A 21317-nucleotide genomic window follows, 5' to 3' on the forward strand; every position below is an offset into this window, starting at 1 on the left:
CAAAAATGACTTAAAGAAAATAAATATTTATTTTATGAGAGCACTTGGATCAATAATATAAAAGAAAAAATAGTAACAACGAGTACATGAGTATTTTGGTTTCGGTCTAATATCTCAACGGTTATAAATATCGGCAGTAAATAATATAATTCCTTATCGGTTAGACGAGTTAATGTTTCGACGGTACATGTGTATAATTCTAATTGTGAACGGAAAATAAACGGCGTAAATCTAAACAAACTAAATTATTTAATCAGTCGGTTTCGTACGGTACGGAGCAAAGTAATAAAAAATAAGTGATACCGCGTATATCCGAGCCTTGCTGAGTCGACGACGGTTGCCGGTACGCTGTGTCCTAAGACAGTGAGAGACTTCTCTCGTGCAAGGGGTATCGGAAGTCGAACGCCGGGAACACCCGACCGAGGCAGAGAACACCCTGCCCCTAGAACGACGGAGAGTCGGAAGTCGAACGCCGAGACACCCGGCCGAGGCAGAGAACGCCCTGCCCCTAAAACGACGGAGAGTCGGAAGTCGAACGCCGAGACACCCGGCCGAGGCAGAGAACGCCCTGCCCCTAGAACGACGGAGAGTCGGAAGTCGAACGCCGAGCCATCCGGCCGAGGCAGAGAACGCCCTGCCCCTAGAACGACGGAGAGTCGGAAGTCGAACGCCGAGACACCCGGCCGATGCAGAGAACGCCCTGCCCCTAGAACGACGAGGTACAAGAAGTCGAACGCCGAGACACCCGGCCGAGGCGGAGAACGCCCTGCCCCTAGAACGACTATCGGGATGGGAGCGAGTACGACCGGAGCTTCAGAGTGCGCCCTGAGGCTTGTCCGAGTCGTACTCGGGGAATGGGTCTCGAACGGTTCCGCGAGCCGGCTTTTATACCGGTCGCGCTACCCCCACTTGGGGTGCTACCCTACCCGGCAGCTACCCCTTCTCGAGTTCTTATCCTCGAGTTGGGGGATCGGAATGCGGCCCTAAATGGGCGTGCTCACGTGGAACCCGCGTGACGCTTAGTAACAGCGCGTGCTGTTACAGACTTAAATGATTTATGCTCTTATGAACTTTTAAACTTTAATCTATACACACATTCTTTATATTTGCAGTATGTATATTATAAATACAGAACGTATTCCAATAATTGTGATTACTCTGTAAATTGTTCGTTTAACTGCAATAAAATAACAATCTTAACTTTCAAATGAAGGCTCTCTTGTTTTGCGCTTATTTTTTAGTTTTTGTTGCGAGTGTTTTTCCATTTTAATATACTGACGATAAGAAATTATGAAAATTTCCTAGTAAATTTAATTTCATTAAAATATGTATTTAGAATATTATTTATATAATTTGAATAAAAACAGTGCATATAACACATTAATTTAATAAAATAATTATAATAATATAACAAATAATATTGTATGTTTAGTCATTTAGCTTAGTTGACATAGAGCAACAATGGCAATTTGGCAATGACTCTTTTAAGGGTTGACAAATGATAGCGCGTTGCGTGCGGCTAGACCGTGAGCTGCATGATTTAGGTGGGTCAGCGGCGTGTCGCATGGCAACGAAAAATAACAGTGGTACGAAAATCCAGCCTCACGCGCCGCTTTTGCTTGCTCGCTGCATGTGCGTTACTCCTCTCGCCACGCTCTATTGTTTTACGTTGCCATGCGATACGCCGCTGACCTATCCAGATCGTACAGCCACGCGCAACGCGCTATCATTCGTCAATTCTTTTTAACGCGTGCCCAGCCTGTTTTTGCATAACCACCGATGGCTCACACTGGTGCATTTATTATTTGATCTCAAAACGTATATTATAATACATTTAAAATTGATATATTATCAAATAGTGTAGAACAAAAGAAATAAGTTGTGAAATGTTTTATGATAATGTATTTGTTTATGTGAAATATTAAACAGCCTGAATGGAAAGTTCAGCCATCGGTGATACACGGGGCGGCACGGAACGTGTTAATTAATATTTCAATTATTATTGTGACAATTGTGCAAAACGGCAAAGGATTTTTTTGTTCGGCTTACCGCGCTCTACACTCAAAAAAATGATCTTGCAATAATAGCTAAAATTTTCTAGGTGTAAAAAATTAACTAAAACAGATAAATGATTAGCAATTGTTGTGATATTGCATATGTAATTACTTAATCAGTTTAGATGACAGAAACAGAATATATATCTGTATTGTTTGTGAACTTTAAAAAGAAAGTTTCTCTAAAGCGCCTATCTATATAAGATCAATCACGTGTTAGATCATGCAATGAATAACATTTAGCAATGGTACCTAAATTTTTTCAGAAGCTATTGCTAGAACATTACTGCTATAAATTCTATATGTGACAAACAATGTTTTCACAGATACGAAAAATAGCGATACATTCTTGTTGCGATATCTAGAAATCTAACTACATCAGCGAAATATTTTTTTGAGTGTACCTGCACACGAGCGTTTGGACGAACATTATGAAACTGTACAGCAAAATAAATATATGATTTTATAAAAAATATTTAGAAATATGTAAACAACATTTTTTTAGATCAGAAATAAAACAGGTAAAACCATACTTTTTTCCTCTCCGCATATGCTTTAACATAATTAAAATTTAATATAATATACATGTATAAAAATATTTACGTTGTTGACGTCAAAGCTTTAATCATCATATTAATTTGTTGCTTACAAACATAGCAAATTTATAATCTTATTATAATAATGGTAGCAGAAAATAGTATTACGTTTTTCATACAATTTTGACGTCATCATGGGCGTAGGTATAATACATTGACGTCTTCTTCATATTATCAATATAGTTTTATAGTAAGAAAATATTGATTGATACAATATTCTCTCTCAATATAATCAATATTTAACTAATGTAGCAGTCTCTCAAAATACATTGTGCTTCTAAAGCATTGAGAGACATTATATTTTTTATATAATATTAAAATATATTAGTTTTCTCATTTTTATTGTAATAGTTTGTAGGAACATAGCTCTTATATATTTTATTTTTTATATAATATTTTATATACTACTTTTATATTATATTTTATTTTATATTTTCATGCAAACATTTTTTTATATTATATTATAGATTGATTATATTATAGATTATATTATAGATTGACGTGCGCTGCGATAGAATATTAATTTATGGATCGCTTTAATAGCACACTTTAATCGCACGGAAGCCACAACTTTGTATACATTGATAATAAATTTCATCAAGAACAGCATATCCTAAATGAACGCCGAACAGAAGGAACTGAGACGTTATTCAGATATGATCTTAAAGTGTAATCGTTATTGCCCAAAATATTGAAAATATATTAAGTGTTATAAAGTTGAATGTGTTCTCATTACAAAACTAGTAATGTCTTAACTTCTCGTTTTTTTTTTATTCAAAGTAAAAACACAATGAAATGTGTTATTCTACATGCCATATTGCTCGAGTGAAGTGCTTCGCTTTTTGCTACTTTTTCTATTGCTTACTCAATACGATTGCAAATTACTCAAAATCGTACGTGAAAATGGATATCGGGAATAAAACTTCTGCTATAATTACATGGAATTTAATAAAAATGACTATTCTGAAAATCGAACAGTATTACATACCGATTTTCATGTGCCTGAGTCTGCTGGGCAATTCTCTGTCCATATGCGTGTTTTTCCGCTCGAAGCTACGTTATTTCTCGTCCAGCATCTATCTGAGTGCGTTAGCAGTAAGCGACACCGGTGTTCTAGTAACAATTATTATCTCCGAATCAAGTGCGAATAAAGTCTTCCGAATCTGCATCCAAAACTTTTTTGCCTTTATAAGTGTGTGGCTTGTTGTGGCCGTTACTGTTGAGCGATATGTGGCGATCAAGTGGCCGCTTCTTCGTCGATCTTTGTGTACGATTACCCACGCAAAAATTGTGGTGATTATACTGACTGGAATAGCGGTTTTTTTCACGATCCCGTGGTTTGAGTTCTTCTTTTCTATTGATATTCATACTCAAGATAATAATACGAAAAGCGAGATCTCCGATACTGAAGATAAAAATAACATAAAAAGTTTGATTTTAAGAATTATGGATATGATTATCATGTTTGCTCTGCCCTTAATCATGATACTAATATTTAACACACTGATAGTGTGGAACATCTACAAACAAAATCATATCCAAAAGGATTTGTTTATAGAATCCGGTACTTTCCGTGAACGGATACAAATTGCTAGCAATGAAACGCAAACTAAAATCACAAAAATGCTCATTCTCATCTCGAGTACGTTCATTTGCTTAAACACACCTGTGTATATCTGCTGGTTTATTAACGATTATCACGTACGTATCAACACTTAATGTTTAAGTAATATAGATCATAAGATACAGAGTTTCTTCTTTCTAAAATACATTTTATACGTGATAAAATAGTATTATTATAATTAACTGTTCTCTAAAATTTAAATACTGTTTTGGAATTTTTTATGTTTAATCGTTATTTACTATGCATTACATTACTCAATTATTATTTTTATGAAATTATATGTACGTGTAAATAAAAAATGCATATAATATTAATACTTTATTAACTCGGTTGATATAAGAATCATATTGTTTATATCTAAATCACAAAGTGTTTAATTGCACAATCTACTGATATATTTTCTAAAATAATTTACAACATTAATTTTTGCAGATTTCGAATAAACCGATATGGCTGGATGTAGCGTGGCATATAAGCGATTTATTATGGATGATGAATTATGGAATAAACTTTGTTCTTTATTGCGCAAGTGGACATAATTTTCGTAGAGCGTTAATTCGCATGTTTACGAGACGTCAAGATACCGGAAGAAACAACAACCTGACGCAAATACAGAATTATGAGTGAATTGATATTCAATTATCGTGAAATAATACATCGATGGAATATGCACCACGTATTTCTATAAGTCTGTTTTATATAACACAAAAATATATTTTGCATAACTTATTTAACAATATCTATAATATTCCGATGTTTTTTTATATATGTTGTCAATAAATAAATATAAATAAATAATTACATTAAAATAATACCAATTTGTGAGAGAATGCCGTTTGAAAAATATAACGAAAAAGTGAAATATCTCACAAACGAAATCAGGTAGATAAGCAAATATAGATCTCGTTTGAAAGGTCTTGAAAAACTTTGTCGAGTGAGATCGGAAAAAGTCTGTACCTCTTATCATTTCCATTTTTTATTAATACATTAAACTAATTGCACTAAAAAAATATTTTGCTAGATTTGTTGATTACATTAAATTTTGCAATTCTGTCTTATTTTAAATAAATAAGATAAAAATGATAAAAAATATTAATTTTATATTTATTTTAATTCTAACTACATTCTCAAAATAATAAAAATTTTTATATTTTGTAATATTGTCGTCAAAGAAAAAAAAAAAAAGCAAGAAAGAAAGAGAGAGAGAGAAAATAAGGGAAAGAAAAACAACAAGATTCTGGTAGATTCAACAATCTATTTGATTACGAGCTAGCCAAACCAGATTCTGATTGAATCTGTCTGTATCGTCGAAAATCGAACAGACGGTTTGTTGAATCAACCAGAACATTTTTCTCAATGTATGAAAATTGTTTTAACATAAGTGGATATTTTTGAAATATTAAATTTCTCAATTATATGTATAACGGAATAATTAAATAATTTTATTAAAAACATTTAAAAACTCGTAAATAACATTTTCTTAAATGTGGAATAAAATTATGCAAACCATCCGTGCTCTCTCTTTCTCTAATATAATTAAAATTTAATATAATTGTTTTAATGAAAGTTGCGCGTAATCAATGAATGCAAAGAGTTTCTTATTCTTTAGTGAAACGTTTATTAGATATACAAAATATTGGTTCGCACAATAATTCGACATTTGTACGTGCAAGTAGTTAATGCGGCGGCATCTTACGCTTTATCGGCAGATGTTCGTCGATATCATTGATCAATTAAACAAGCGATTAAACGCGGAGAAGCGCAGTATTCATTAATATCATTAATTTTGAAGCGGCAAAGAGACACGTGAGAACCTAAAAAAAAAAAAAAAAAACGAGATAAATCGTGCAAAATTAGCGCAATCGAGAATCCACTGTTTAATGATTTATTTACTCTTTTTACACGTACAGATATCTGATTATTTTACGAATAAATATTTTGTGTATCTAATAAACATTTTACTAAAGAAAAAAAAATTCTTTAAATTTATTGACAATGTGTATTATTTTCCATTTCAACATTAGATCTTTGTAATATCGGAAAATTATCGTTTTATTTGTGTTTCGTAACTAATGCTTAGATGACCTATGCTCTGCTTATCTTTTGAACTTTAACCCATACACACATTTTATATTTGCAGTAAGTAGAAATTTAATATTTTTATATTTGCTGTAAGTATAAATACAAGTATAAATACAACGCATTCCGATAGTTGTGCGATTACTCCGTAAAGTGTACGTTTAACTGCAATAAAGCAACAATCTTAGTAAAATGAAGACTCTCCTGCTTTGCGCTTGTGTTTTAGTACTTGCTGTGAGTATTTTTCCATTTCAATGCATTGATATTGTAAAAAATTATTAAAATTATTAATAAATTTAATATAATAAGTGATTGGTCCGATTGTTTAATTCGGGAAATATTGTCCAATATAATAAAAATATATATTTGCAAAATTATCAATATAATTTTAACAAAAACAGTACGTATAATATATATTAAATTTAGAAAAAAATAAATTGATTACAATAATATAATAAATAATATTGTGTATGTTAGTCAGTTAGCTTAGCTGACGTAAAAGACGTAAAGAAACAACTTAAAGCTGCGATAAAATCTCTTCAAGAGGATGTTGTTGCTTGCATAAGTGAAAACAGTTTGGTTCAGAGTAAGTTATAATACACAACTATATTATATATTGTGCTGTGAATTTTTTGTTACTCTGTTAACACATTTTAAACCATTTAAACATTTGAAACCAAACTTTTTTAATACATTTTGAATTAATTATACTTTATCAGACTTGATTAAAGTTTTTCTCTTCTGCGTGACTTTTTAATTGCCTATATTTGTTTGATTTATGTAAATTAAAGAATGTAGATTAAACTATTACAAAAGATATATTACAAAACGCAATATTCCTTGCCGCAATTTATTTTCTAGATGATTGGTATGATGAAGAACAGATAATGACTAACTTACATGTACAGTCTGGAAATGAACAAAGAACACGGAGATGTGGCTGTACTATTGCATGTGTGCTAAAAAGACAAAATGTGGTAACTTTCTTTTATAATATGTTTCATATATTTTATTAAACATTACGCAGATTAATAATATAATCTTAAATTATATTAAAAACTTAATAATTTTATGATACAAAAATTGTAGTCAGTGATGTATCACAAATAGTTATTAGATCGATAGTTATACGTTACTAATTTTTTTTTTTTATGATAAACGTATAACAAATGATATACAGTTTAACTCGGGAAAAAAACTTTTATAATAAATTAACATTTAATTATTCCTTTTGTTAATATTTTTTGTGGTTCTAGATAAATGGATCAAACATTAATGAAATAAGAATGCATGACTTGATAGATAATGCGGTTGCAGATTCTAATCAACCCTCAGTACGCCAACTGCATAAAGTTGTACATAAATGTGTAAAAGAAGGTAAACTATCATTATATTTACTGTAAATTAAAAATATATTATAATTTATTAAAAATATGGGATTTATAAAAATTAATTATATATGTTCTTTTACATTGATTTTCATAGTGCATATTAAAATAATAAACTAATTGCAATAAAATTATATTTTGCTAGATTTATTTATATAACATGCACGGCAAATGCATTATATGTTTCTTAATATTTTTAAACTATATATTTTTTATATTCTAGTAAAAGATATTACGGATGAATGTGAGAAAAGCTTTGCCATATACATTTGTGTTGCAAAAGCTGCACACATTGCAGAAGGACACGAAGAACATCAACCTGCAGAAGAAGAAAGTGAAACGAAACCTGAAAATTAAATAATATAGATATATATTTTTATATTTTATTTTTACCTATTTTACAAAAGATCAGCAAATGTAAAGATATTGACTTTTGTAATTCTGTCCAATTTTACAAATAAATTAAATAAAAATTGGGAAAAATAGCGACTTTGTACCTATTTCGATTATAACTGCATTTTCAAAAAAATAGAAATTTGTATATATTTTGTAATATTATTGTTAAAGAAAATAAATAAAGTAAAAGAAGGGGGAAAAAGGAAGTAAATAAAAATATTTTTATACATTTGTGAATATATTAAAAATATTTAGAAATATGTAAACAATATTTTCTTAGATCAGAAATAAAATCAGACAAAACAACTGTACTTTCTTTTAATATAATATATATAAGAATATTATATAAAGCAAAAGCTTTAACCATCATGTTTATGTGTTACTTAAGAATATAGCAAATTTATAATTTTTTTATGATAATGATAACAGCAAATAGTATTTTATTTTTTAAACAACTTGATGTCTTCATGAGTGTAATATATTGACATTTCCTTAGTTTTATAATAAAAAAATGTTGATTGACGCAATCTCAATATAATCAATATTAAACTAATGTAGTAACCAAAATACATTGTGCTTCACTCAAAAAAATATTTCGCTGATGTAGTTAGATTTCTAGATATCGCAACAAGAATGTATCGCTATTTTTCGTATCTGTGAAAGCATTGTTTGTCACATATAGAATTTATAGCAGTAATGTTCTAGCAATAGTTTCTAAAAAATTTAGGTACCATTGCTAAATATTATTCATTGCATGATCTAACACGTGATTGTTCTTATATAGATAGGCGCTTTAGAGAAACTTTCTTTTTAAAGTTCATAAACAATACAGATACATATTCTGTTTCTGTCATCTAAACTGATTAAGTACTTACATATGCAATATCACAACAGTTGCTAATCATTTATCTGTTTTAGTTAATTTTTTACCCCTAGAAAATTTTAGCTATTATTGCAAGATCATTTTTTTGAGTGTTCTAGAACATTCAAAGACATTATACTTTTTATATAATATAAAAAAATGTTAAGTATTTTTATATTTATTGTAATAATTTGTAATAACATAACTGTTATATATTAATTTTTATACGATATTTTATATACTATTTTTATATAATATTTTATTTTATATTCTCATATAATCGTGCAAACAACTTTTCCAGGATGTTATGGATTGACATGCGTTGTGAAAAGACAGTAATTTATAGATAGCTTTAATACGGAAACCACAATCTTATATACATTGATAATATACTTTATCAGGAAATCCTGAATGAGCAAAGAATAGAAAAAGAATTGAGACGTCAAATATAATCCACAAGTGCAACCGTTATTATCCAAGTGTTATAAACAGAGACCGGATCTCGATGCCGGTTTTTCCACTCCGACTGCCGCGCGCCGCGAGAAGCAGGGCCAACTACGCCGGTAGCGGTGTAGCAGACTAGCGCAGCAAATAGGGCACCATCACGTGGAGCAAAGAAAATTAATATTTATTAGATTTGTTACAATATGTAACAAAATACTGCGATAAATTGGTGAATTCAAAATTTTGGCGTCTGTCTCTTAAAATAGCTTTGTAACGTAAAAACGTACATTCTACCTTAGACGAAACAATGGGTGAAAAGCTCTAATTGTTCCGATCGAACAGGCGCATTAATATTTGGCTGTCTATATTCAAAAATTGATATTAATGTTTGCACAAGTCAGTATTTTTTATTAATATTGTGACTATTTTATTTCTTATCTTATCTGGAATGTGAGGTTGCTCGAAATTTTTCTGTACAAGCTATTTTAACAGACAGACGTCAAAATTTTAAATTCACCAATTTATCGCAGTATTTTGTTACACATTGTAACAAATCTAATAAATATTAATTCTTTTTTGCTCCACGTGATGGTGCCCTATTTGCTACGCTAGTCTGCTACACCGCTACCGGCGTAGTCGGCCCTGTTTGCTTTCGCGGCACGCGGCGGTCAGAGTGGGAAAAACCGCATCGAGATCCAGACTCTGATTATAACTTCAATAGAATGATTCTTATTACAAAGCTATTAATATCTTAACATCTCGCTTTTGTTTATTCAAAGTAAAAACACAGTGAAACGTGTTGTTCTACATGCCATATTGCTCGAGTGAAGTGCTTTGCTTTTTGCTTCTTTTTCTACTGAGAACGATTACAAGTGACTCAAAATTGATACACGAAAATGAACGTCGAGAATAGAACTGCTACAGCTACATGGTATTGCATACAGGAGACTATTCTAGAGATCGAGCAGTATTACATACCGGTTTTCATGTGCTTGAGTCTGCTGGGAAATTCTCTGTCCGTATACGTAATTTTCCGCTCGAAGCTACGTTATTTTTCGTCCAGCATCTATCTGAGTGCGTTAGCAATAAGCGACACCGGGGTCCTAGTAACAATTATTATCTCCTGGCTAATAACGCACGTGACGAAACAGGAGAATTGGGCGACAGTCTTCCGAATCTGCATCGAAAACTTTTTTGCCTTTCTAAGTGTATGGCTTGTGGTGACTTTTACTGTTGAGCGATATGTGGCGATCAAGTGGCCGCTCCTTCATCGATCTTTCTGCACGATTGCCCGAGCAAAAATTGTGGTGATTGTGTTGACGGGAATAGCGGCTCTTTTTACGATCCCGTGGTTTGAGTTCTTCTTTTCTATTGATATTCATACGCTCTACAAAGATGATACAAAGATGACATACAAAGATGATAATACGACAAGCGACTCCTATTCTGAAGATAAAAATAACATGAGAAGTGATTCGATGTTAAGAATTATGGATATGAGTATCATGTTTGCTCTGCCCTTAATCATGATAGTAATATTTAACACACTGATAGTGTGCAACATCTACAAACAAAATCATGTCCAAAAGGATTTGTCTATAGCATCCGTTACTTCCAGTGAACAAATTCAAATTGCTAGCAATGAAACGCAAATTAGAATTACAAAAATGCTCATTCTCATCTCGAGTACGTTCATATGCTTAAACACACCTGTGTATATCTGCTGGTTTATTACCGATTATCACGTACGTATCAATACTGAATGCTTAAATAATATAGATCATAAAATACAGAATTTCTTTTGTCTAAAATACGTTTTATCGTAATAAAATAGTATTATTATAATTAAATGTTCTCTAAAATTTTAATATTTTTCTAAAATTTTTAATTACTATATTTATTGTGCATTGCATTACTCCATATTTTTTTGAAATTAGATGTCAGTGTAAATAAAGAATGCACACACTATTATTAATACTTTATTAACTCGGTTGATATAAGAATCATATTATTATTTATATCACGCAGTGCTTAATTGTACAATTTATTGATATATCTTTTGTAATAATTTACAACATTAATATTCACAGATTACGAATAGACCAATATGGCTCGACGTAGCGTGGAATCTGAGCGATTTGTTATGGATGACGAATTATGGAATAAACTTCGTTTTTTATTACCTAAGCGGACATAATTTTCGTAAAGCGTTAATTCGCTTATTTACGAAATGTTAAGATATTGAAAGAAATCAAAATCTGATTTAAATAGAGAATTATGAATGACAAATAGAGAATTACGAGTAAATGACTCAATTATATTCAATAATAATAACACATAACGCATTATATGTATAACACATCGATAACACATGTATAACATATCGGAGTTTGCATCACGTATTTTTATAAGTCTGTTTTATAAAAAAACAAAAATATATTCCACATTTTATATTTATTGAATTGGAGCTAATAATTTGCTATTTTAAATGGCTGTAATGTAGCTTGTAACAAATAGCAAACGTTTTTATTTTAATAAAGTTAATACTGATACATGTAGTGAAGTAATAAACAATTTTACATATTGTTTATATATCATTTATAATAATATAAATTAATGCACTTTATCATTAGTATATATATTATAGAACGTACATATATTTATTTTTTCATAAATAATAAATATGTTGATTGTAGCTCATGTACATTCATAATTAATATATTCATATTTTATAAATTTAAATATTATATTTTATACAATGTGAGATCTTTTATTGACTAGAATAAATAAAGTATTTAGCAGTAATAACAACTTGAAAATTATATTGTTGTAAACTATAAAATTAAATTATATTAAAATTTTTAAATAATTATATACGATAACAACGAAATAAAAATAGACATCACAGTTTCTTATCTTCTAGTAAAGTCTATTATGTAGAATATCTCTATACAGTCTTTAACGATTGATAACTTTTAATAATATACGAAATTTAGATAACAATAGCTATTATTTTAAATGACTAATTTTATTAATAATGCCTAATTGTATTAGTTTATAATTTAATTAATATATATATTATATATTTTTTTGACCTATTCTACATCTCTAAAGATATTGAATAATAATATAATTTATAGTTCTTCATTCTACGTTCACATATATTTATAAATTTCCATTATTTAATATCTATATTTAATAACGTTCCGTTATCATTTTATATATGCTATCTATAAATAAATATAAATAAATAATTATAATAAAATAATATCATATTTTTTTATAATATCGAAACATCAGTAAAAAGCATTCGATGTACTTAACAAGTTTCCCTAAAAAAAACTGAATAATAAAATTTAGAGAATTTATTAAATAATTAAATTTAGTTAAATATAATCAAAAATATTTAAACATTAACATTTAAAATGATAGGTACTCAATTATATATTGCATATTACACACATGGAAAATACTATTTATAAGACTATTTATAGGATTCTCGAGAATAGCTACATGTATGCTAATGTATTGTGCGTAATTGATATTTTATAAAATTGCATACGAACTATTGATTAGATAAGCCTATTCTTACAATTAAAACGTGGTTCTCGCGCATATAATTCTTATATATTCTTACATACATAAACTATTTCGACTAAAAATTTATCTCTTGATCCTGATTAGATTTTTAAAAAAATTTAAAGCATGTTCTTACAAAAAATAAATATAAATCCTTTTTTGAACATTTTATATAATTCTGAGCCAGAACCTAATATGAATTCAGCAATATAATCTAATAAGAACCTAAAAAGAAATTTCTGATAAGATCCTGATTATTACGATGCGTGATTGATTAAAATTCGATAAAATCACTTTTTACAAACCTGACTAAGAAACTGAAGTCAATCTGAACAACACCAAGGGATAAATTTCTAGTCCAGTGACGCCACTTCATTAATGTACTGCGGTTACGAGTAAATACAAGTCAATCACACACTCATTCACTTCTAATCCTCGTTGCCACGTAATTGAACAAGTTCGAAACTCGTGTGCCGGAATCTTCATGTCCTCGACGTATCTTTCTTCCAGTTAACCGGGGCGGGTAATTTCCGATTCGTGCCATCCAAGTTTAGTCTGCTCTTTGAACATTTCCGACATGTTAGTCGCCAGAAAGCTAGTCTAAAGTCTGCCGAATAGAAGGCGTAAATAAACGGGTTGATGGCCGAATTAATCCATCCTAAATGTATAAAATGTTTTTTTTATTAGCATACTCCACATTAATATTGCAATAATAATAGATATATAAATTCATTGCTCCTATGTTATGCATCTATATTATCTATTTAGTAATTTTATTTCAAATGAATATTGTTCATTAGAATTAGATATATTTATTAAAATAGATACATTCATCAGAAGGAGCCTTTAAAGGCCGATTATAAATTTAAGATTTCGAGAAAGCCGTAGATAATAAAAAGCACAACTTTCATAAAATTCCATATGTAAAAAAAAAAAAGATACCTAGCCAGGTCAAAGCTGGCATGAGGACATGCGGTGGCTCCACGGGCACGAAGGGTGTTGCCAGATACAGAATGAAAAATGGCAGCCAGCATGCAACGAAACCACCGACAACCACTGCCAGGGTACCCGCAGTTTTCGTTTCCCTAGCGACCCTGTTGATGCAGCTTTGCTGATTACCTCGAATTGTGCCCAACTTTTTGCACATGTTTGTCGGTTCGGTTTCCTCGGATAGCTTGTCGCACGCCACACTGCCCTCCGCACAATTCGCGCGTTGCGCTTTGATACTTTTGCCACGATCACTCTGCAAACAAAAATAGTTGAAAAATTCGCAATATTTCGCAATCGCGTATTTTGCGCTACTAATATTAATTCATCATCGATTTTCTGATACATAACGAAACAAAAATGTTTCTAATTGCTTTTGTCTTTTTAATATTTCCGAATTTCTATTCATTCGTGAATAGAAATAAATATAATAAAATACAAACATTTTGGTATTAATATTGATACGACTGTCGATATAAATCTTCAATGGTTAAATAAAGCAGTGAAGTCACGTTTAAAAATTTATCGACGTTTAAACAAAGGCATATGTCTGTTTCAATGTGAAATGATACGCATGCTTTGTTCCATATTACATTTGCATAAATTGCATATCATTATCCAAGTCAATATTTCATAATTATTCGTACCAAAGATTTCAATCACTTTCATTGTAAGTAAAGGATTCTATTAAGCTGTCAAGCCCAGTTGTATTCGCTAACAATTGTAGTATACATTAAAGCCACGATCACTATTTTCGTAACATTATTTTCAGAATTATTAATGTTCTCAGCGTAAAAAATTTTTTTCTCATAAATGTTCATCACTCATTGTCGTAAATATTCTTCTTAAATTTTTTAAAGACGTTCTATTTTATTCTCTGTTGTTGTAATAAATCGCTGTTTTCGCTTGTTTGCTACTTGAAGAATTACTTTTTAAATTACTTCCATTTAGAGTTTGGCAATATAAATCAATGTCACTCTGTAGACATTCAAGAGATCATCTACTTGAATGAATAAATAATGCATGAAGCAGATTGTTATTACAATGAGTGCTGAAATCTAGAAATCCCGACGCAATCATTTCTGAGTCAACAGTTTCAACATCAATGACGAGAAGATTCTATGAACACAATCTGTTTCCATTTCCTGTTAAAACAATTCACGCATATGTCTATTTGTAATTAAATTTCGCGCCAGTCTACATAACTATATCAAATTCGACAAATAAGTCTGTAATATGTGTTGTGCTAAATGACAGATAACATATCGATTGTGTAAGACTGAATAATATGGATTAATGAGATATCCGCTTCTCCCATCATGGTATTTAAAGCCCCTGTGGCGTTCTGCGTCCGTCATAAGAGAACCGACGGTTTCTCTAATCTCCTTTTCAATGAAATTGCGAGAACGGTTTTGTTATCTTGCTGTCGATGCTATCATTGTACGAGCCACAATATGCTTCGCATTAATATAATCCTTGATTTTTGCGGTATTTCCTTTCCGTTCGAAATGCGTGCTTTAAATTCCAAGTAAACTGTATTCGTATTTAATTTCTGCCACGTTTGTCATCGCAAGCATTTTAATCTTCTTGCTCATCTATCATACTAAAATTTTTTTTTAGCTCACTGTTCATTACAATGTCGTTTTAAAAATGAATTACAGAAATACGAAAGATTACCTGTGTTTTATCTATAAAATGAAGACCGCAAGAAAACGTTTCGCTCATAAAAATATTTCGGATAATTAAGAAAGTTAAAAAAAATAGTTTTTTTTTCAGTTCTTAATTTCTCTTCGAATCTTTCTTAATTTTCGAGATATAAATCGGATACACATATAAATTTTTGCGTTATATCGTGATAAAAATTCAATTTGTTCAAAAGATCTCTTCTTGTATTTATTAATTTATTATAAATAATAATATTATAGTAATCCGTTATCATTGAGTACCAATGATATTAGCTGTAATGCTCGAATATTGATGAAGTAGAATTTTAGTAACGAATCATTATTATCTTGCCATCAGAATTAGTTTATCTCACACATCTCGTATCGGAAAATAAACAAAGCATAATGCTAGGAAGATTAATGTAAGCGTGTGAGAGCTTAATCTGATTTTGTTGATATTGTTTTTATATGACAGAAATTCAATTATCAATTTGAATATCTATAAGATATTTATAAAATTATATAATATAAAAAGAACATAACTCTTAATATTAATATGTAGTTTTTATATAATTTAATATTATAATACTATGTAGAAATTAATTTTAATTTTAGATATTAAAATTAATATTAATTTCTACACAGTTGATGTGTCAAGAAATAAATATTAAATATAATATATAAAAAAGTTATTAATATAAAACATTATTTCACTCATTTGGATTCTATTACATTTTATCGAAACGAATAATAAAACAAATATCTGTAATAGAATAAATAATAAAATAAATACATTTATAATAAAATTCGTTACGTAAACAAGAAATAACACTGATCGCACAAAAATGTAACTAACGATAATCCTCGATCGCGTCTTTTGAGTAGACTGAATCAAATCAAATGCTCACCGTAATTTTACGACGTGGTCGCACGTTTTCCTCGTTGGTCTCCAGATTTCTGTGTCTGCTTGCTATGACGCACGAAATTCTGCCGTAGACGTACAGCATTACCAGCATGGGCAGGAAAAAACTGCCCATGGATGAGAATATCACGTACGACGAATCCATATTGTAGGAGCACTTTTTGATATCGCGATTTGTTGCACGTGGGAAACAACCTAATAAAGGCGGGCTCGTTATGGCACCGGCCATCACCCACACCGCTACGATCATAAGCCCGGCTAGTCTTTTGCTCCTGCGTCGACGGCTGTATATCAGCGGCTGAGTTACGGCCAGATATCTTGAACAAAAAAATATCGATCGTAGCGGGAAGAATTTCATCTAATTTTACAAATGCTAATGATCGGAAGTGTTGAAGTGTAGGATTGATAAAAGAAGGGAACAGAGACTACACGGTGAATGTCGTCGAACAGATTTTCGCGTTATTACATAATTTTTAAAGCAGTCTTGACATTTGAAAACTCGCATTCATGCGAGAAGTACACATGTGGGATGTTAAAATTGTATTTCGAGAATGTCATTAACCGCGCTCGGAGAACTTTAACTTTCTATACAAGTATGTGCATAGTCTGTAATCAAGTTTAAAACTTCTGTATGCAGAATGCAATATGAGAAACAGTTTAAGTTAGATTACAGGCTGTAGAAAAAAGGAAAGGAAAATTTCCACACCGGATCAGATCGTTCACTTTCGGAATTTTTTAATTAAAAATAATTATAATCACTTCTACGTTATAAATCTATTTTTGTATAATGTATTAAGGAGAAAAAAAATTGTCTACATTATTATAATATTATTTCAAATATTTATATTTCTCTCATGCGCATAATTACAGCGGATGAAAAAGAAAGATGCGCAGGATACATGCGAAAACAAATCGCTTTGAGTGAGCGATATGGACTTGCTTGATCGTAATAATAAATCAACAGAACAGGATACTTTATAACTTGAGCAAACTTTCTACAAGCCGGAAGATCCATTTCCGTGCCTGCCGTTCGCCTCTTTTTTTTTTTTTTTTTTTTTCACGAAGACTCGTAAAACCCAGACGTTAGGGAATTTACGTCGCATGAAATTTCGCTTTTAATGACGGAAAAATCTATTTGCGAAAGGTAGAACGGTTGGCAGGATGCTCCCCGGTAATCTTGTTATCTACGTGACGAGATTTGAAAATGCGTATGGTCGGATTTTACCTGTCTATAGATATTGCGCATAACGACAGAATACTGGCCGTGCAGAGTAGAATGTCAAGGGACACCCAAGAATCGCACAGTATTTCACCCAGCTCCCAAGTACCTCCTGTAAGCTTCATCGAAAGATATTTTACTTGATAAAACCCATAAAAGAGTAATTTGCACGAGGTAAGACAGATTTATGTATGTAAAAAAAAAGAAAAAAACATATATCTCTGGTCTACTTTCCGTTGCGCAGCGATAATGCGCATTGGAAATCGTAATTTATTGCACTGTGCACGTCGACTCGTGCAATCATTAAATACTGACGATTAAACAGCTGCTCTAAATACCGCGATTGCAGTATGGTGTGAAATTCATGTGCACAGAATTGAATAATGTGTACTAATTGCGGTAATTAAGATACCGATAGCTCATGTGCAAAAAAAAAAATCGTAGTTTGAAGATAAAGATATAAATGAAACGTTTCGCGCTTTATGCACAGTGCACTTGAATTTTTCGATAAAGCCATTAATTTCTACGTGACAAATATGTGTTACCTGTAACAGTACCGCCGGTGGCATTACCGCTAAACCGACTAGCAAATCCGCCGCCGCTAGGCTAGACACAAAACAATTAGTCACGGACCGTAATCGCCTGGTGGTAATTACAGCCGCAATCACTAATGTATTGCCGACCTGTTATAATACAAAAAAAAAAGGAGCTTGTGATTGAGAATGCATACTTTAGATAACCGCGTTATCAGTCACATTAAAATAAAAGATGTGAAAGGCTCGAGTGATTAACAAAATCGAATGAAAATCAAAAGCAGCGTGAAGAGCCACAATGCAAGTTCTTCGCGCGAAGGTTACTGTATTCTCATTTGAAAGTATTTACAAACGTTTCTGCCTGACATCAGGCCTTCCTCAGTGTACAATATTAACAAAAGAATCGCACGCAGTGGTTATAAAAATAAAAAGATGTGGATGGTATTTTTCAAATCCATTCCGCAGATATATTGTCCGGATCATTAAAATGAATTGTTAATACTGTAATAAATATAATAGAATAAAATGAGAATTGAAACTGTAAAGAAGTCAAATAACATTAAGATATAAATTTATACATACTTGTGACAAAAACATGTTACAAGCAAATTACATTACATTAAGTACTTTAAGAAACGTTTTTTATAAATTTATGAATTACTATATAGAGAAAGAAAAAAACTACTCGTATCAATGAAGCATTGTTGCATAATACGTTTAGTCATAAAAATAAATGCAAAAATGTTGATGAAAGTCTTAAGTATATTAAAAGCAATGATAATACTTACTATAGTAACAATAATCAGGATTGTGAATAATCCTGCTAGAACGAGATCAGTCCAATTAGGTAAATAATATTCCGTTTCCGCATCTCCTTCCTTCGCCGTGTGGTTCCATTGATATAACGTAACATCGCCATAATAATCAGTCGTTTGATTCTCCATAACGCTTATCCTCGGTTCATAGATAATTGTCCGGTATATACGTTTTGCAGTACCATGATAATTTCTGAGAAAATATAAATTATTCTTATATTTAATGACTCCTAAAGAGATACAGATACATCATTTACTTAATCGTTAAAACGTTGAAACAACACTTTGAACATTCGTTTGTCAATTTGGTTTTTTTATATATGCATATGTGTTCGATTGATGTCGCAGAAACAAAGCCTTGTTTTCAATTTGCCGTTTGTCATGGAAAGCGGAGAACATGTGACGCTTCGGCGGAGCATATATTGAACCGAACTGTGAATTCTGCGAATGCTGCGAAACGCGTGTGAATCGAATCGATTAAAAATCGCGATGCGTGTATGTGGAAATATGAATATAGATGAAAGTCGGCGGAACTTTTAAAACTTCCTACGGTCAACCCGCCTCCATATCGATGCACAGGCGAAATAGTTCAGCGCCGACGTTTCTGCGAAATATGGAAATGGATCACATCGAAAAGAGGCAAACGCACGGGGATTTGCTAAAATTGGATGAGAAAAGTCAAACAGACTATGGAAATAAGGCAGAACAGCGGAGAGATTGAGCACTCATACAAAGAAATCGTATTTCAAAGTATGCGAGAAGAAACGTCGAACATGTAACATATCCCCGTCTAAATTCATATTGTCACTGTCAAAGTATTTTATTGAAAGTAACGTAATGTAAAGCTTTACACGTTTAATACATTAATAAATATACGTATATATAATTGATTAATCCTTCGATAAATGCAGTATATTTTTATCAGTGAAAAAAAGCATTAAAAAAATGTGCAGTATGATAAATTGATTTTCTTCGTAGCTTATTCAATGAATTACAAATAAATCATCACTATTATTAAAGATATTAATATATATATATTTTTTTTTGTCAATAATTATTTTAAAATCTAATAAACAAGATTGTGAGATCAGACATGTAACAAAGCATCTAGCCGACACAAATAACGTTGCATAAATTAAGTTAAAGAATTAAAGGCAATTTTTATTTACATGAAGAAGCAAGCAAATAATAATCTCCTTCTACTACATGATGAGATTATTAATTAAATCTGGAACGTAATGAAATTGCAATTACAGTGGTCTTTCCAGTGAGCGCTGATTTATTTAAATGCCATCAACATGATTACTGAGAATGCAGAAAACAATAAAGATATCAAATGACTAAAAATGGCTAATAATAGAATAATAACAAATAAATGAGACTAAGAAAATATATTAGTGGCAATAATTTAATCGTTTAATTACATTTTTCTTATTTGCTTGCTGACTTCTTAATCAACCGCAGTCACTATTACTGGCCTGAGCAGCAACTAGATTTTCCTTCGGCTTGCCGAATTAAGTGAATTATGGCGCTGTTTCCACTTCCACGGCGCGACTGGGTAATGGCAATCTGAACTAAGAAGCAGTTTAAAGGGAACGGAATTCCGAGCACGTACTTGATTCAAATAACTATCAGCAATGAATGCAATGTCAGACTGTAAAATGTCGTCTAAACGAGCATCGCATATAATTTTCCGCTCTTGTTACAATTATAAATCTCAACTGTTCTTCAGTAAGCTTCCTTCCGCTTTATTGCCCTTTTAAGGCTTTCAAGTCGTGAAATAGTTTTCAAGTATTCTGATAAAAAAATAACACGTAGTACAAAATGTGGACTCAAAAGTATAAAACGATTTTAAGATCGCGCATAAAAGCTTCTTCTAGAAACATGCTATACACAAATGAAAAATTTGATTATTCAAAATCTATTTATTTGTTAGAAAAAGAAATATGTAGTTCATGTCTTGTGTATATTTGCGGTTTTTGTAATTGTCTTGTTTAAAATTAAATCCAACCGCTAAATTATTATTATACTTATGCTGAACAGGAAAAAATATTCGACTTTATGAAAATTTCATATGAAAATGCTGTCACTTGCAATGATAAATTTAAATCGTCTGTCGAGTATATAAAGTGGATTTTTAATTAATCCGCATTTG

General features: G+C 31.1%; 3 protein-coding genes and 1 long non-coding RNA gene across 9 annotated transcripts in view; 3 read left to right on the forward strand and 1 right to left on the reverse strand.

The window, feature by feature from the left end:
* Nucleotides 1–1061: 1061 nt before the first annotated feature.
* Nucleotides 1062–6134, forward strand: LOC105673321 (uncharacterized). Its single transcript, XR_010890013.1, has 2 exons — nucleotides 1062–4351; nucleotides 4707–6134. It is a non-coding gene; the product is annotated as an uncharacterized lncRNA (long non-coding RNA).
* Nucleotides 6135–6439: 305 nt separating this feature from the next.
* On the forward strand, nucleotides 6440–8226 carry LOC105673315 (pheromone-binding protein Gp-9). The gene is made up of 5 exons (XM_012368851.2): nucleotides 6440–6587; nucleotides 6831–6939; nucleotides 7215–7330; nucleotides 7610–7730; nucleotides 7965–8226. Exons 1-5 carry the CDS (start codon nucleotides 6546–6548, stop codon nucleotides 8096–8098), a joined length of 522 nt encoding a protein of 173 aa, XP_012224274.1. The 5' UTR covers nucleotides 6440–6545; the 3' UTR covers nucleotides 8099–8226.
* Nucleotides 8227–9630: 1404 nt separating this feature from the next.
* Nucleotides 9631–12263, forward strand: LOC105673319 (thyrotropin-releasing hormone receptor-like). Its single transcript, XM_012368854.2, has 2 exons — nucleotides 9631–11188; nucleotides 11534–12263. The coding sequence occupies exons 1-2, from the start codon at nucleotides 10340–10342 to the stop codon at nucleotides 11678–11680; spliced, it is 996 nt and encodes a 331-aa protein (XP_012224277.1). The 5' UTR covers nucleotides 9631–10339; the 3' UTR covers nucleotides 11681–12263.
* LOC105673430 (probable G-protein coupled receptor No18) overlaps nucleotides 11944–21317 on the reverse strand; it is a 46578-nt gene continuing 37204 nt past the window's right edge. For 5 of the 6 annotated variants that reach the window (XM_012369053.2, XM_012369054.2, XM_067354218.1 and 2 more), the window contains exons 2-7: nucleotides 19136–19355; nucleotides 18360–18497; nucleotides 17821–17933; nucleotides 16582–16912; nucleotides 13965–14265; nucleotides 11944–13680 (exon numbers count right to left, since the gene is read on the reverse strand). In XM_012369053.2, coding sequence (XP_012224476.1) covers nucleotides 13505–13680; nucleotides 13965–14265; nucleotides 16582–16912; nucleotides 17821–17933; nucleotides 18360–18497; nucleotides 19136–19291 — 1215 coding nt within the window. In that variant the 5' untranslated portion in view covers nucleotides 19292–19355 and the 3' untranslated portion in view covers nucleotides 11944–13504. Of the gene's footprint in view, nucleotides 13681–13964; nucleotides 14266–16581; nucleotides 16913–17820; nucleotides 17934–18359; nucleotides 18498–19135; nucleotides 19356–20586; nucleotides 20732–21317 lie in introns of all 6 variants that reach the window. The other variant, XM_067354216.1, reaches the window with a different exon arrangement.

This window comes from Linepithema humile, chromosome 4 (genome assembly GCF_040581485.1).
Source record: "Linepithema humile isolate Giens D197 chromosome 4, Lhum_UNIL_v1.0, whole genome shotgun sequence".
Taxonomy (NCBI): domain Eukaryota; kingdom Metazoa; phylum Arthropoda; class Insecta; order Hymenoptera; family Formicidae; genus Linepithema; species Linepithema humile.

Excerpts from the sequence above, each read along its gene's own strand:
- LOC105673319 (XM_012368854.2), top strand. The coding sequence starts at position 10,340 with ATGAACGTCGAGAATAGAACTGCTACAGCTACATGGTATTGCATACAG. Across the intron at positions 11,189-11,533 it reads GGTTTATTACCGATTATCAC|ATTACGAATAGACCAATATG; the intron begins GTACGTATCAAT and ends TAATATTCACAG.
- LOC105673315 (XM_012368851.2), top strand. The coding sequence starts at position 6,546 with ATGAAGACTCTCCTGCTTTGCGCTTGTGTTTTAGTACTTGCT. Across the intron at positions 7,331-7,609 it reads TGCTAAAAAGACAAAATGTG|ATAAATGGATCAAACATTAA; the intron begins GTAACTTTCTTT and ends TTGTGGTTCTAG. Across the intron at positions 7,731-7,964 it reads ACATAAATGTGTAAAAGAAG|TAAAAGATATTACGGATGAA; the intron begins GTAAACTATCAT and ends TTTATATTCTAG.